Source organism: Cherax quadricarinatus, chromosome 48 (genome assembly GCF_038502225.1).
Source record: "Cherax quadricarinatus isolate ZL_2023a chromosome 48, ASM3850222v1, whole genome shotgun sequence".
Classification (NCBI taxonomy): Eukaryota; Metazoa; Arthropoda; class Malacostraca; order Decapoda; family Parastacidae; genus Cherax; species Cherax quadricarinatus.
Genome location: NC_091339.1, coordinates 6,778,564 through 6,796,378, shown reverse-complemented (window position 1 = coordinate 6,796,378; position 17,815 = coordinate 6,778,564). Strand labels below are relative to the sequence as shown.

Genomic DNA, 17,815 nt, shown 5'->3' with positions numbered 1-17,815 from the left:
TTGGATGTGAAAAGTGGGTTATAGTAAGCATATATGCACCTGGAGAAGAGAGAGGTGTAGAGGAGAGAGAGAGAGATTTGAGTGAATGCATGGGGAGTTTTGAACCAAGTGTGAGAGTACTTGTGGTTGGGGATTTCAATGCTAAAGTGGGTAAAAATGTTGTGGAGGGAGTAGTAGGTAAATTTGGGATGCCAGGGGTAAATGTAAATGGGGAGCCTTTAATTGAGCTATGTGTAGAAGGCACCTAGGGATTGGCAGAGAGCATGTATAGTCCCTTTATATAAAGGGAAGGGGGACAAAAGATTGTAAAAATTATAGAGGAATAAGTTTACTGAGTATACCAGGAAAAGTGTATGGTAGGGTTATTATTGAAAGAATTAGAGGTAAGACAATGTAGGATTGCAGATGAGCAAAGAGGTTTCAGAGTGGGTAGGAGATGTGTACATCAAGTGTTAACATTGAAGCATATATATGAACAGTATTTAGATAAAGGTAGGGAAGTTTTTATTGCATTTATGGATTTAGAAAAGGCATATGATAGAGTGGATAGGGGAGCAATGTGGCAGATGTTGCAAGTATATGGAATAGGTGGTAAGTTACTAAATGCTGTAAGTTTTTACGAGGATAGTGAGGCTCAGGTTAGGGTGTGTAGAAGAGAGGGAGACTACTTCCCGGTAAAAGTAGGTCTTAGACAGGGATGTGTAATGTCACCATGGTTGTTTAATATATTTATAGATGGGGTTGTAAAAGAAGTAAATGCTAGGGTGCTCGGGAGAGGGGTGGGATTAAATTATGGGGAATCAAATATAAAATGGGAATTCACACAGTTACTTTTTGCTGATGATACTGTGCTTATGGGAGATTCTAAAGAAAAATTGCAAAGGTTAGTGGATGAGTTTGGGAGTGTGTGTAAAGGTAGAAAGTTGAAAGTGAACATAGAAAAGAGTAAGGTGATGAGGGTATCAAATGATTAATTTTTTTTTTATCATCACACTGGCCGATTCCCACCAAGGCAGGGTGGCCCGAAAAAGAAAAACTTTCACCATCATTCACTCCATCACTGTCTTGCCAGAAGGGTGCTTTACACTACAGTTTTTAAACTGCAACATTAACACCCCTCCTTCAGGAATCAAATTGGGGAGGAGGAGTATGGAAGAAGTGAATGTTTTCAGATACTTGGGAGTTGACGTGTTGGCAGATGGATTTATGAAGGATGAGGTTAATCATAGAATTGATGAGGGAAAAAAGGTGAGTGGTGCATTGAGGTATATGTGGAGTCAAAAAACGTTATCTATGGAGGCAAAGAAGGGAATGTATGAAAGTATAATAGTACCAACACTCTTATATGGGTGTGAAGCTTGGGTTGTGAATGCAGCAGCGAGGAGGCAGTTGGAGGCAGTGGAGATGTCCTGTCTAAGGGCAATGTGTGGTGTAAATATTATGCAGAAAATTCGAAGTGTGGAAATTAGGAGAAGGTGTGGAGTTAATAAAAGTATTAATCAGAGGGCTGAGGTTGTTGAGGTGGTTTGGTCATTTAGAGAGAAAGGATCAGAGTAGAATGACATGGAGAGCATTTAAATCAGTAGGAGAAGGAAGGCAGGGTAGGGGTCGTCCTCGAAAAGGTTGGAAGGAAAGGGTAAGGGAGGTTTTGTGGGCGAGGGGCTTGGACTTCCAGCAGGCATGCATGAGCGTGTTTGATAGGAGTGAATGGAGACGAATGGTATTTGGGACCTGATGATCTGTTGGAGTGTGAGCAGGGTAATGTTTAGTGAAGGGATTCAGGGAAACCGGTTATTTTTATATAGCCGGACTTGAGTCCTGGAAATGGGAAGTACAATGCCTGCACTCTAAAGGAGGGGTTCAGGATATTAGCAGTTTGGAGGGATATGTTGTGTATCTTCATACGTATATGCTTCTAAACTGTTGTGTTCTGAGCACCTCTGTAAAAACAGTGATTATGTGTGAGTGAGGTGAAAGTGTTGAATGATGATGACAGTATTTTCTTTTTGGGGATTTTCTTTCTTTTTGGGTCACCCTGCCTCGGTGGGAGACTGCCGACTTGTTGAGAGAAAAAAAAAAATCTACAAACACTGTATAGCACTTGGCCTGCAATTTTTGGGTTATCCTGGGTAATTTACTTTATGTACAATTGTATTTATGAGTACATGTGAGATACAGAAATACAAATAGATAGAGATATAGACATATAGACAGAGACGGCCAAAGCCAGCCAGCTAGCCAGCCAAATAGATAAGAACATAAGAAAGAAGGAACACTGCAGCAGGCCTACTGGCCCATGTAAAGCAGGTCCATGTCACCCCCCGGCTTAGACCAATGACTCACCTAGTCAGGTCACATCCACTGAAAGAAGAAACACGACATCTGACCTAGTAGCACAAGCTAGTCAGGTCCAACTCACACCCACCCACACCCACTCATGCATTTATCTAACCTATTTTTACTTTCCTCTTAAAATGTGAGTGTTAATATGACATGACATCAATGTTTGTCACAATATTTGCTCTAGGTGGTGCTCAGTTCAACTGGTGCTCCCACAAGGTACTAAGTGCTCCCAGATTTTTTTCATAGTGCACACACTGAGTGCACAGACCCATTCTTTCATGTCTAGGCGACTCAGGCCTATCACACCAAATCTGAAGGAAGGAAAAATAAAATGTTGATCTACGTTCGGAGCCCACTGCACATCAACGTATATCTACGTGTGGACAGTTTAAGGGTTAAACTCAGTGAACAAGGTACATCGATGGTAATAATATCGCTCTGGGCTGCCTTAAATATCGTATAGCTGTGTAGCCCAGGCAGGCTACATAGCTACACCTACTGGTTACCTACACCTGACTTCCTACAAACAAATACTGCTCACCTCTTATCCTACATTAAGGCTACACATATTTTAAGATAAGTAATGAGTCTACTGTAAGTGTATTTTATCACTCTTGGCCACTTTAAATATCGTATAGTACAATTGGGAGGGCTACCTACACCTATGGGCTACCTACACCTATGGGCTACCTACACCTATGGGCTACCTACACCTATGGGCTACCTACACCTATGGGCTACCTACACCTATGGGCTACCTACACCTATGGGCTACCTACACCTATGGGCTACCTACACCTATGGGCTACCTACACCTATGGGCTACCTACACCTATGGGCTACCTACACCTATGGGCTACCTACACCTATGGGCTACCTACACCTATGGGCTACCTACACCTGACTTCCTACAAATAAATACTACTCACCTCTCACCCTACATGAAGACTACAAATACTTTAAGATAAGTAATGAATGTACTGTGCATGTATTTTAATTTTTATTGTTTTTAATGCCTAGTTCAACTGTTAGCTTAATATATGTTAGTGTAAACTTGTTATCTGGCATTTGTGTGCATTTATAAGTGGAAAAAATGGCATTTTGCTTTCCAGCAATTTCCACTTTCCAGCAGTAGCCTGGCACCTAACCTGCCATATAAGTGGGGCCCTACTGTATATTAAAATATTACAACATAGTAATTGAATTCATATCAGAGCTGAAACAAGTACTTTGTGCTTACATAGCCCTATCATATAATTCCACGTACTCTGCTTGTTAAAACAAAGTTATTTAATTACTATCAGCAGCGGCAGCGGCAGCGGCAGCAACGGTATCCTACCAGCTCTTCTTTCTCAAAAAAACATCGCCCATCAAAACTTGTGATGGCCTAAGTGAAAGTTCAACTACATGAACCCACGTAGACCACAACATGACCCAAGAATACTAAGAATGTAACCCAAATCTTGACAAAATTAGAAGATCTAAGGAAGACAGCCCTGCTAACCCAAACACTGCCTCCGCTGCCAGACAACCACTTAACCCAAGCTCTGAGAAAACAAGCCTTCTCCTCCATTGCTACACAGTATCTACTTCAGTGATACTATGAAAGGATATCGCAGAAGACACAACACCAGTAATAAAAGAATAACAGCAAGGACCCTAGAACTCAACTTGTCTACCCAGCAGGACGCCAGTGTATCATCAACCCCCCTCACCGACGCCACCCAGGGAACAACAACAACAACAACAAACATGGCTGACTCCCCCTCCAACTCCACTCCCTTCAAAGGATTCATCCATGATAACTCAGGTACGATTATTCCTGACAATATCAAGGACTACATCGTTGCTCTAGAAAATGAAATCAAAGATATCAAAGCAGCACTCGAGCGACGAGATTCCAAGATAACCAACCTCGAGAATAAGATCCAAAACCTTGAAGAGAAGATTACATCGGGAAGTGTTGACACAGAAAATACTCTAAAAGCAGCTATAGCCAGTCACACTGAGCAAATAACAACAATAAATATGAAGCTTGAAGAAGCAATCAAGGACTGGAATCAGAACATGCACACTCGACTAAATGAATACCTTGATTTCCAAGACGACAAAACTGAACAAGATAAGTTGTCTGATGCAGTTATAATAAACAGTCCACACATTCCTAGTGACATAACACAAGCTCAGTGCAAAGAAACTGCTGTCAGGATAATACAGGACCACGTACAAGTCATCGTGCAAAACAATGAAATCAAAGAAACACGTTTGCTAGGAAAACCAGGAAGTAAACACAGTATAATGATCAGACTTCATTCATACGATAAAAGAAAGGACCTAATTAAATCAGCAATTACAATGAAAAATGGAGTGTACATAAATGAGTGTCTAACAAAAAAACGTCAAAACCTTCTGTTCAGGCTGAGAAAACTTAAACAGGAAAACAAAATACATCAGTGTTTCACGCGAGATGGGAAAATACTAGTAAGGAAAACATCAACAGGACAACAATATACCATCTCAAACGAACATGATTTCTCTACCTTCCTTAGAAAAGCTGACATTTCTGTAACAGATTAGATAGTGCCCTTAATACATATATACGTGTGGTGCATATAGTGTACGTTACTATTATATTGTACATTATTATTTTTATTATTTTTCATCACTAGCTAATGCCAACTACCTCCAATACTCTATAACTTTCTTACTGCTATTAATTGCTCATAATTTTAAATTAAAAGTCAAATCTTACTCCAAATTAATAATATTCATTTTTTCTTACCTGTCCATTTAATTTTGTTTATCACTACTTGTTTTTTTAGTCACTTTACATTGTGTATGCAATTAGTGTATATTCCAATTACTTTTTTGCAAGTACCAAAACTATCTTTTGCTAGCTAGTACCAACTACCTCATTTTTTTTTTACTTTTATTGTGCAATAAACTGCTCAATTTATCTAATATTACAAATCAGATCTTACTCCTAAACCAATATTATTTCATAGTGACCATCTGTCCATTTAACTTTGTTTACCATTACTTAATTTTAGTCCCTTATATATTTTCTCCTTTATTTTAGCTTTATATAACTACCCTAGCTTATACATTCATAATTGTTAAAATAATCAAGGTGCTATTCTCAGGTGCTAAAGTAGAACAAGTTCACAATTTTGCCATTATATTCCAAAGCTCATTTATTTTATAGTACTACCTACTATCATATTCCCAAGCTCCATTATTTGATCATCACTTTATTTGTACTAGTCCCTTTTATATTGTCTCCTTTATTTTAGCTTAAAAAAAAAAAAAAAAAAACTACCTTAGCTCATTATTTTACATTTGTTAAATAATTCAGGTGCTATTTTTTAGCTTAAGACTATTTACTTTGTTTTATACTTAATTCTAACTATAGATTCACTACAAATCTTATGATTACAAGCATTGATCCAGATACCAACCTCTTATTTAATGACTTAAATGAATCAAACAGTTACTGTAATTACTACACTGCAGAACAATCAAAGGCACTTCTCAGTGCCAACAACAATATAACTATCTTTAACTACAATATCAGATCTTTAAGCAAGCATTACGATGACCTCATAGCATTACTAAATTCCTTACATGCCAATATGTCCATCATTACACTAACTGAAACCTGGCTAAAGCCTGATAGTACAGATGTCTATGCCATTCCTGGTTACACAGCCATACATAACTGTAGGCCAGACCAGCAAGGGGGTGGCACAGCCATATACTACTCAGACCAACTAGAATGTATCACTAATACTTGCACAAGAGATGAACATGGGGAATATATAATAGCCAAATTCAAATCCAAATACCTACAAAAACCTCTCACATTGATAAACATCTACAGAGTTCCACAGTCAAACATTAGCCAATTTAGTCAAAACCTAGGAAGTATGATAACTGATGCACGCATGAACAAAGATCACTTACTACTCTCAGGTGACTTCAATATAAATCTCCTGCAAGACCAGGACCCACACGTTACTGAATTCACAAACACAATGAGTAACTGTATGTTGCTACCAACAGTAACAAAACCTACAAGAGTTACAGAGACTAGTGTTTCCCTACTTGACCACATCTGGACCAACACCATATCCCCTTTAAAATCAGGCATAATTACAGATAATACCACAGACCACTACCCTACTTTCCTCATAACAACTCTTGGTAAATTACCCCAAGACACTACTAAAGTCACCTTCAGACTTCACAATGAGGCAGCCATTAATAACTTCACAACAGCAGTAGCAAACATTGACTGGCACACTGAGCTAGAAATCAATACAGATATTGACGAATGTATTAATAATTTTCTAAAAAAGACTCAATACCTCTATAACAAGCACTGCCCTAAAAAAACTAAGCAGATGACAGCTAAGAGACTGAACAGTCCCTGGCTAACACCCAGCATTCTCAAATCCATAAATACAAAACACCAATATGAAAAACAGTACAGAATGGGTCACATAACCAGAGACCAAACAAAACGTTACTCGTCAATCCTAACCAGCCTGATAAGAAGGGCAAAAAAATTGTATTATGAGAACAGATTATCCAACTTACGAGGTGATATAAAAAAGACCTGGAAAACCCTATCAGAAATTCTGGGAACAAAAAAGATATCACGAAATAGCGAAATAAAATTAGCAAAATCAGATGAACCCCAACTCCCACCAACAGAAACAGCAAACAGACTCAATGATTTCTTCTCCACTATAGGACAAAACCTTGCCAATAAAATCCCAAGCTCAGATACCCCACCAAATGACTACCTCACCGGCAACTACCCGAACACACTGTTCCTAGCTCCGACTAACCCATACGAAGTCTCCCTTATTATCAACGCACTAAAAAACAAGGCAGGAGATTTAAATACCTTACCACCCTTTATATACAAAAAAGTGTCACAAGTGCTATCACCAATCATTGCAACACTCTTTAACAAATCCATTGAATCCTCCACCTTCCCTACAGTACTCAAAATAGCAAGGGTCACCCCGATCCACAAAGGAGGAGACCAAACAGAGTTGAATAACTATAGGCCAATATCCAACTTACACCCTCTCTCAAAAATCTTCGAAAAATTAATTCATAAACGAATCTACTCCTACCTTATCTCCCAAAACATACTCAACCCCTGCCAATTTGGATTCAGGCCTAATAAAAATACTAATGATGCTATTACAGTGGACCCCCGCATAACGATGGCATCGCATAGCGATTTTTCCGCATAACGATTACTTTTATCGCAAAATTTTTGCCGCGCATACCGATTAAAAACCCGCATACCGATTTTCGTCCGAGACGCGTCCAATGTGCCCTCAGCCAGCCTCACATGTGCCGCTCCGTCCCATTGTTTACCAGCCAGCCTCCGCGGTAACATCCAAGCATACACTCGGAATATTTCGTATTATTACAGTATTTTCGGTGCTGTTTCTGGAAAATAAGTGACCATGGGCCCCAAGAAAGCTTCTAGTGCCAACCCTACACCTCAAAGGGTAAGAATTACTATAGAGATGAAGAAAGAGATAATTGATAAGTATGAAAGTGGAGTGCGTATAGCCGACCTAGTCAAGCTGTACAAGAAACCCCAATCAACCATCGCTACTATTGTGGGCACCAGAAAGACAATCAAGGAAGCTGTTCTTGCCAAAGGTTCAACTGTGTTTTCGAAACAAAGATCGCAATTGATGGAAGATGTTGAGAGACTCTTATTGGTGTGGATAAATGAAAAACAGATAGCAGGAGATAGCGTCTCTCAAGCGATCATATGTGAAAAGGCTAGGAAGTTGCATGAGGATTTAATTAAAAAAATGCCTGCAACTAGTGATGATGTGAGTGAATTTAAGGCCAGCAAAGGTTGGTTTGAGAGATTTAAGAAGCGTAGTGGCATCCATAGTGTGATAAGGCATGGTGAGGCTGCCAGTTCGGACCACAAAGCGGCTGAAAAATATGTGCAGGAATTCAAGGAGTACATAGAAACTGAAGGACTGAAACCTGAACAAGTGTTTAATTGTGATGAAACAGGCCTGTTCTGGAAGAAAATGCCAAGCAGGATCTACATTACTCAGGAGGAAAAGGCACTCCCAGGACATAAGCCTATGAAAGACAGGCTTACTTTGTTGATGTGTGCCAATGCTACTGGTGATTGCAAAGTGAAGCCTTTATTAGTGTATCACTCTGAAACTCCCAGAGCGTTCAGGCAAAAGAATGTCCTCAAGGATAATTTGTGTGTGCTGTGGAGGGCAAACAGTAAGGCATGGGTCACTAGGGAATTTTTCTATAACTGGTTACACCATGCATTTGCCCCCAATGTGAAAAATTACCTAACTGAAAAGAAATTAGAACTTAAGTGCCTCCTGGTGTTAGACAATGCCCCTGGTCATCCTACAGACGTGGCAGAGCGACTTTATGGGGACATGAGCTTCATTAAGGTGAAGTTTTTGCCTCCTAATACCACTCCTCTCCTGCAGCCCATGGACCAGCAGGTTATTTCCAACTTCAAGAAACTGTACACAAAAGCTCTGTTTGAAAGGTGCTTTGTAATGACCTCAGAAACTCAACTGACTCTAAGAGAGTTTTGGAGAGATCACTTTAATATCCTCAATTGTGTAAACCTTATAGGTAAGGCTTGGGAGGAAGTGACAAAGAGGACCTTGAACTCTGCTTGGAAGAAACTGTGGCCAGAATGTGTAGACAAAAGGGATTTTGAAGGGTTTGAGGCTAACCCTGAGAATCCTGTGCCAGTTGAGGAATCCATTGTGGCATTGGGAAAGTCCTTGGGGTTGGAGGTTAGTGGGGAGGATGTGGAAGAGTTGGTGGAGGAGGACAATGAAGAACTAACCACTGATGAGCTGCTAGATCAACTTCAACAGCAAGAGGCCACACCTGAGGAAATTGCTTCGGAGGAGGGGAGAGAGAAATTGAAGAAGTTGCCTACTTCACAGATTAAGGAAATCTGTGCAAAGTGGCTTGAAGTGCAAACCTTCATGGATGAAAATCACCCTCACACAGCTATTGCAAGCCGTGCTGGTGATTATTACACTGACAATGTTGTGAAACACTTTAGGCAAGTCATAAAGGAACGAGAGGTACAGGCCACTATGGACAGATATCTTGTGCGAAAGAAGTCCAGTGACTCTGAAGCTGGCCCTAGTGGCATTAAAAGAAGAAGGGAAGTAACCCCAGAAAAGGACTTACTACCTCAAGTCCTAATGGAAGGGGATTCCCCTTCTAAACACTAACACACTCTCTCCCCTCCTCCCATCCCATCAATCATCACCAGATCTTCAATAAAAGTAAGTGTCATTTAATTGTGCATGCCTTTTTCAGTTTGTGTGTATTAAAATTAACATTTCATGTGGTAAAAAAAATTTTTTTTCATACTTTTGGGCGTCTTGCACGGATTAATTTTATTTCCATTATTTCTTATGGGGAAAATTCATTCGCATAACGATTATTTCACATAACGATGAGCCCTCTTGCACGGATTAAAATCGTTAACCGGGGGTCCACTGTATACACATGCTAGAACATATATACACTGCAATAGAGAAAACAGAAGTCCCACTGGGGATCTTCATTGACTTACGTAAAGCTTTTGATACAGTTGACCATGACTTGCTCCACGTAAAATTGTCACACTATGGTATAAGAGGGCACTCCCTCAACTACCTCAAGTCATACCTCAGCAACAGAAGCCAATATGTGTACGCAAATGGGGCAAACTCTTCTGCACAACCAATTACAGTTGGTGTCCCACAGGGAAGTGTCCTTGGCCCTCTTCTCTTTCTCCTATACATAAATGACCTACCAAATGCTTCTCAATTACTCAAACCCACACTATTTGCTGATGACACAACATACGTCTTCTCCCACCCGAGCCCAGTCACGCTAGCCAATACTGTAAATACTGAATTACAGAAAATATCTACCTGGATGAGTACTAACAAACTTACACTAAACATTGACAAAACCTACTTCATTCAGTTTGGTAACAGAGCTACAGATGTCCCTCTTAACATAATGATAAACGGATCACCTATCACAAAGCTAACAGAGGGAAAATTCTTAGGAATCCACCTTGATAATAGACTCAAATTTCATACACATATACAACAAATTTCTAAGAAAATTTCCAAGACTGTAGGCATACTATCGAAGATACGGTACTATGCTCCACAGTCAGCCCTCCTGGCCCTATATCACTCTCTTATTTACCCCTATCTCACCTATGGAATTTGTGCATGGGGCTCAACAACAAGTAACCATCTCAGACCACTAATTACCCAACAAAAGGCTGCAGTTAGAATGATAACAAATTCTCACTACAGGCAGCACACTCCACCAATATTCAATACACTCAACCTACTCACCATACAAAACATCCATACTTATTACTGCACCTATTACATACATAGAACACTCAACTCTGATATTAACCCTCCCCTCAAACATCTCCTTGCCAACCTCAACAGAACACATGACCATAACACAAGGCACAGATCACTCTTTGATATTCCTCGTGTCCATCTCACGCTATGCAAAAACTCAATGCACATAAAAGGCCCTAAAATCTGGAATTCATTACCTGTAAATATAAAAGAAACACTACCTGTTTATAAATTCAAGTCTCTTCTCAAAGATCACTTACTCACCCAAAACCAAATAAATACTGAATAACTGAACCTTATAAATTGTATATCTTAAATGTTTCTCACAATTATATCACATAAATGTTAAACCTAAAACCCAATCTAACTTTATTATTTTTTAAATACACTACCTAACAGAATACTCCATTCTACTGAATTTATAACAATGCATGCAACCATATGACCTATCTTTGTAATACTCACTTGTGCTTTATAGTAATCAGTTTACATTAATGTTTTTCACTGATTTCATCATTGCTTAGTTAATCTTAAGTTAATTTTAAGCCAGCCCGTAATGCTATGCATAGTATAAGTGGCTTTGGCATGCTGCTCTTATCTGTATTTTTTTTGTACCTCTGTAAGTGTGCTCAAATTATAAATAAATAAATAAATAAAATAAATAAATAAATCACTACTCAAATCACAAAATAGGTAGGTTTTGAAGTTTTGACAGGCCAGGCCTAGAACTAGCAAGCCAGAGCACTATGCACTGAATCATGCCAGCCTAATAAGATTCATCCAACTCGGTATATTCCTACAGACCACTGGAAAGTTAATTTGGGCCTCACTCTGACCACAAATGCAGGTTTCTAGTCAGATGACACATCAGCATGGTTGGATGAATCTTATTAAGCCGCTTTAGTCTGGCAGCTAGCAGACTGGCCTACTAGTTTTAGGCCTTGCCTGACATAGGTTCAAGCCTCACTCACTCTGTGATATAACTAATGTGAAAATAATTAAATAAATTTGTTTTAGCCAGCAAAGTACATGGAATTACATAATTGGATTAAGTAAGCACAACGTACTTACTTCACCTATGATATAAATTTATTTGACATGTTTCAGTTTTTTAACCCTTAAACGGTCCAAACAGATCGACGTTCAAATTCGTATTGCTACAAAAGTAGATCTACTTTTTTTACATATTTTCAAATATAACAAAAAAAATGTAGATAAAAGATTTTTTTTTTACACATTTTCAAATGTAAAACAAAAAAGATCTACATTTTTTTACATACTTTCAGATGTTGAAAAAACGTATATATACGTTTGGACCATTTAAGGGTTAATATGATGGAAGAAGTGAATGTTTTCAGATACTTGGGAGTTGACGTGTCGGCAGATGGATTTATGAAGGATGAGGTTAATCATAGAATTGATGAGGGAAAAAAGGTGAGTGGTGCGTTGAGGTATATGTGGAGTCAAAAAACGTTATCTATGGAGGCAAAGAAAGGAATGTATGAGAGTATAGTAGTACCAACACTCTTATATGGATGTGAAGCTTGGGTGGTAAATGCAGCAGCGAGGAGACGGTTGGAGGCAGTGGAGATGCCCTGTCTAAAGCAATGTGTGGTGTAAATATTATGCAGAAAATTCGGAGTGTGGAAATTAGGAGAAGGTGTGAAGTTAATAAAAGCATTAGTCAGAGGGCAGAAGAGGGGTTGTTGAGGTGGTTTGGTCATTTAGAGAGAATGGATCAAAGTAGAATGACATGGAAAGCATATAAATCTATAGGGGGAAGGAAAGAGGGGTAGGGGTCGTCCTCAAAAGGGTTGGAAAGAGGGGGTAAAGGAGGTTTTGTGGGCGAGGGGCTTGGACTTCCAGCAAGCGTGCATGAGCGTGTTAGATAGGAGTGAATGGAGACGAATGATACTTGGGACCTGACGATCTGTTGGAGTGTGAGCAGGGTAATATTTAGTGAAGGGATTCAGGGAAACCGGTTATTTTCATATAGTCAGACTTGAGTCCTGGAAATGGGAAGTACAATGCTTGCACTTTAAAGGAGGGGTTTGGGATGTTGGCAGTTTGGAGGGATATGTTGTGTATCTTTATATGTATATGCTTCTAAACTGTTGTATTCTGAGCGCCTCTGCAAAAGCAGTGATAATGTATGAGTATGGTGAAAGTGTTGAATGATGATGAAAGTATTTTCTTTTTGGGGATTTTCTTTCTTTTTTGGGTCACCCTGCCTCGGTGGGAGACGGCCGACTTGTTGAGAAAAAAAAAAAAATGTGTACATCTGACTTAAAACTTTTCTCATATTTTTGGCCCTTCAATTTTCATAGAATTTTTGGAAAGGTTCAAATCAACTTGAGGAATATTAACCCTTTTGAGGTCTGTGCCAGAGTACTACAGCTTTGAGCTCAGGGTCTGTGCCATAGTACTGTAAGTATGTGATGAGCTCAGCTCACTCAGATGAGCAGTGCGTGGTAAATTTAGGCCTATATATCAGAGAATGGGTCTATGCAATGAGTGTGTACTATATAAAAAAAAAAATCCTGCCTCACACAGTACATAGTGGAAAAAAAAACTGTGACCAAGTATTTGGTTTAAAATAGCAAATTTGTGGTTTATTTTCAAATGGTTTTCATGGTTGTATTCTGCTTCTTGGTATCATTTGATAGAATGGAAGATATATTACAGAAATAGAGATGATTATGATTAGTTTCGGGAGTGGAAGTAGTTTGAAACTGAGTTCAAAGTAGCTGAACGGTTCGACTTTTGCTGATATTCCAAAGGACACAAATTATGTCACTCGTCCAATATGCATCCAACTGGTCAGTTTAATATGTGTTTATGAATGTGCATACATTATTTACACAATTATTACAATAAAGCAGTAGTATGCATAATGTATATCTTCTACCTTTTTGTATAAACAGAAATTCAAAATGGAAAGCAAGTGTAATATAAAAAGAGGCCTGGGGACACAATGAACAGAGGAAATGTTGCTTTAGTGCCAGGAATGTCTACATTGTTTATTCTGTATCCTATTTTTAAACTGGCAATTTTTTAATTTTGTGCAAAATCAGCCAAATTACCAATTTCTGATCACTTTATTGGGTAGTTGAAATATTAAAATGGGCAATTTCTTGTACTCAGTCAACAGAATGGATGGCATACCAATGAAATAGCTAAGAGTTTGGTCGACTGGAACACTGGAATTTGCCTTAAATAGGACTCAGTGAGTGAAATCACCAATGTGTAAATATCACTGAGAAAGCTAACTTTGCAAGAGCATAATTCTGTAAGTTTTCCATCAAGTTTTGTACTTTTGGTTTCATTACATTTGGAAAAAAGATTCTCCATCATTTCATTTTTTTATTTTTTAAATTCTTGGACCCTGAGAGCAATTTTCAGATCAGGGGTCAGAACCCTGAAAGGGTTAGAGAGAGATCATTTATTTTTGTTACATGAACTTTATTTCATCTGGCTATAAGCCACTGTCACAAAACCCTTCACAATAAATTTCATTCAAAATTTACGAAAAAAAATAAAGACGACAACAGATGAAAGACTCGGATAAGTGTCAATGTGTAGTACTCACCTTGTTCAGAATTCCACCATTCTCACAAACTCCTTCAGCTCCTAGCATGACAGCAGTGACCCGCTCCATAACATAACCCACAGCTGAATCTAAAATCACTATACAAGGTATCCCAGCTGCTTTCAATTCATCTGCCATTCTGCATCTGGAAAACAATGAAGCACCTATATAATAACTTCACATTAAATATATAATGTACTGTATAATCTCTCTCATATATACAGCCTCTCCTCACTTAACGACGGAGTTTCGTTCCTAAGGCCGCTTCAGTAAACGAATTTGTCACTAAGTGAGGAGCATACTATAATGGTAGCGGGTTTGTGTCAATCATCTTGGATATTGTTTTAATGCCACCTTTGTACCATTCATAACATTTCTGGTATATTTTTAAATGTTTATGCAGTAGCGTACTGTATATTGTAATAAACAGAATAGAGAAAATCAGCTCAAATATATATTATTTAGGTATACACAGTGGTCAGAGAGCCCGTCGTAAGTCTGAGTTGTCGGTAAATGAGTACGTCACTAAGTGAGGAGAGGGTGTATGTGAAAACAATCAGACACTATGAATACAGGTACTGTAACTTGAATTACTACAGTAGAGTACTGTACTGTACAGTAATTTTATTATACTCTATGTAATTTACAGTAATTTGACTTACCGTTTCGTGATAGAGAGATGAAGTGTAATCTGCTGTAATCAACAGTGGTGACTCAGAATAAGTTTTATTCTAAGTCAGAGGAGTTGTAAAATTCTACTAGTGAAAATAATGTAGATGGCCAAGATGATGTAGATGGTTGAGAAGATGTATAGAGATGAGAAAACATAGATTACTGAGAAGATATAGATGGCTGAGAAGACATAGATTTCACATATCCATGCCAATGAGATGCAAGGCTCAATCTTTTATGTTTTGTTTTTGTTTTATTAATCCAAGTTCTTCCTTAACCCTTAACCCCTTGACTGTCGTAACCCCCAATCCTGAAGTGTCTCCTGGTGTCGCAAAATTTAAAAAAAAAAAAAAAAAAAAATTATTTTTTCTTATGAAATGATAGAGAATCTTTTCCCGATTGTAATGACACCAAAAACACGGAATTTGATGGAAAACTGACGGAATTACGCTCTCGCGAAGTTAGCGACCTCGGCGATATTTACAAATCTGCGATTTTGCCCACTTTGAGCAATATTTTCGGCTAATTCCATTATTCCAGTCGACTAAACTCATAGCTATTTCTTTAGAACTCCATTTTTTCCATCGACTGAGTACAAGAAACTGCCCATTTACCGATTTCAACTACCCAATAACGTGGTCAGAAATTTGCAATTTGGCCAATTTCACGAAAATTAAAAAATATGACAATTTCAAAATAAGGTCCAGAATGAACAATGCAGACATTCCTGGCTCTAAAATAACATTTTCTATGTTCATCAGTCATGTCTCCAAGCCCCTCTGATATTATTCTTGCTTTCTATTTTGAATTTTTATTCAAACAAAAAATAGAAGATTTACTGTTATGCAGACTAATGCAATACTGTAATAATTGTATAAATAACATCAACCCATTCATGACTGCATATTAGAATGGCTAGTTGGGCATTTATTGGACAATGACATCATTTGTTTACTTTTGAACATCGGCAAAAATCAAACATTTCCCCTACTTTGAGCTCCATTTCCAGGTCCTTTTTATAGTAAAATCAATCAAAATCACCTCTATTTCTATAATATGTTTTCCATTCTATCAAATGAGACCAACAAAACGAGAATACAACCATAAATACTATACGAAAATAGATCACAAATTCGGCATTTTAATTAAAAAAAACGGTCGGAGTTTTTTTTTCTCATTATGCACTGCATGCTCCAGGAATTTTTTTATATGGTGCACACTGACCACACAGACCCATTCTCTCACATGTGGGCCTACCAGCTTTCTCCTGCTTGATTTAAAGCCGCTAGAATTTATGAGTATATATACATCAAACACGGTACCTCTTAAGACGTATACATACGACCTCGACAGTCAAAGGGTTAAACTGTCCAAACGTAGATTACGTTTTTCTTACATTCTTTCTTAAGGAGAAAATCAAGGTCGGAGCACTACGCGCACAAACGTAGATCTACATTTGGACAATTTATGGGTTAATGCTAAGACCCACACACTTTCTCTTAGCACCAACACTTGCTTTAGAAGCCACAATTCATTAAACTTAACTCAATATGTCAATAAAGTCACACAAAATGCTCTAAATCCAGGGAAAATTAGAGACTGAATGACAAGTACACATGTGTGTGAGTGAGCACAAACAATAAAGTGTGGGTGGCCTACAGCTCAGGGAACAACAAAAACAGACAAATCTGTGTGTGTGTGTGTGTGTGTGTGTGTGTGTGTGTGTGTGTGTGTGTGTGTGTGTGTGTGTGTGTGTGTGTCTGTGTGTGTATAGTATGTGTGTGTGTTTGTGTGTGTGACGTGTGTGTGTGTGACGTGCGTGTGTGTGACGTGTGTGTGTGTGACGTGTGTGTGTGTGACGTGTGTGTGTGTGTGACGTGTGTGTGTGTGATGTGTGTGTGTGTGACGTGTGTGTGTGTGACGTGTGTGTGTGTGACGTGTGTGTGTGTGACGTGTGTGTGTGACGTGTGTGTGTGTGTGTGTGACGTGTGTGTGTGTGTGTGTGTGTGTGTGTGTGTGTGTGTGTGTGTGTGTGTGTGTGTGTGTGTGTGTGTGTGTGTGTGTGTGTGTGTGTGTCAATTAATCATGAAGAGGGGACATCAAGAAGACCACTGTTGTAGCAAAAAGAAACTTGACAAACAGGACCAGTTCTTTAGATTTATTTTTGGACCAAACCAGCAGGATCTCAGCACTGGTGAACACACTTACATGTCATCCACCCAGCTATTCCTATCTTGGCTCAGCAGATGGTTTTGTGCCTTATACAAGCTATGCCCCAATGGCTGACCTGATGTCCTACCTGTCTCAAAAGGCAAGCACCTTGCACACCTATCAACTCAAGCTGAACATAATTATGAGAAATCAGTTTACCAGCATCCTGTCTACCAAGATTAGAGGCTTCATTACTAATGTTGGGGAGCTCATACATTGCACATTATTTCATGAACACTCAACTTCTGACATGACTGCCATTGCTGAGACATTTTTGGATGACAGGACTGCAAAATTTTGCTAGAATTGCTGGTTACACCTCATGGATGAGAAGTGACAGACAAGGACAAGGAGGCATAGCTGTATGCTTTTCTAAAAGTGTACATGCCCAACTCATTGAGGTTGCCTTCCCTAATCACCTGGAAATGATGTTCTTCAAGTTATGAATAAACACTAGTACCTTTGTACTTAGTATGTTCAATGTACAGACCTCAGTGGCAGCAAGCAGACACCATCAACTTCCTGATGGAAAATATGAAGTCCCTTATGGTTCAACATAAATGTCAACATA

At 38.8% G+C, this 17,815-nt stretch overlaps 1 protein-coding gene across 2 annotated transcripts in view; it reads right to left on the bottom strand.

The window, feature by feature from the left end:
- LOC128696195 (translation initiation factor eIF2B subunit alpha-like) overlaps nucleotides 1-17,815 on the bottom strand; it is an 82,908-nt gene that overhangs the window by 17,433 nt on the left and 47,660 nt on the right. For both annotated transcript variants that reach the window (XM_070094831.1, XM_070094832.1), the window contains exon 5: nucleotides 14,362-14,506. In XM_070094831.1, coding sequence (XP_069950932.1) covers nucleotides 14,362-14,506 — 145 coding nt within the window. The remainder of the gene's footprint in view (nucleotides 1-14,361; nucleotides 14,507-17,815) is intronic.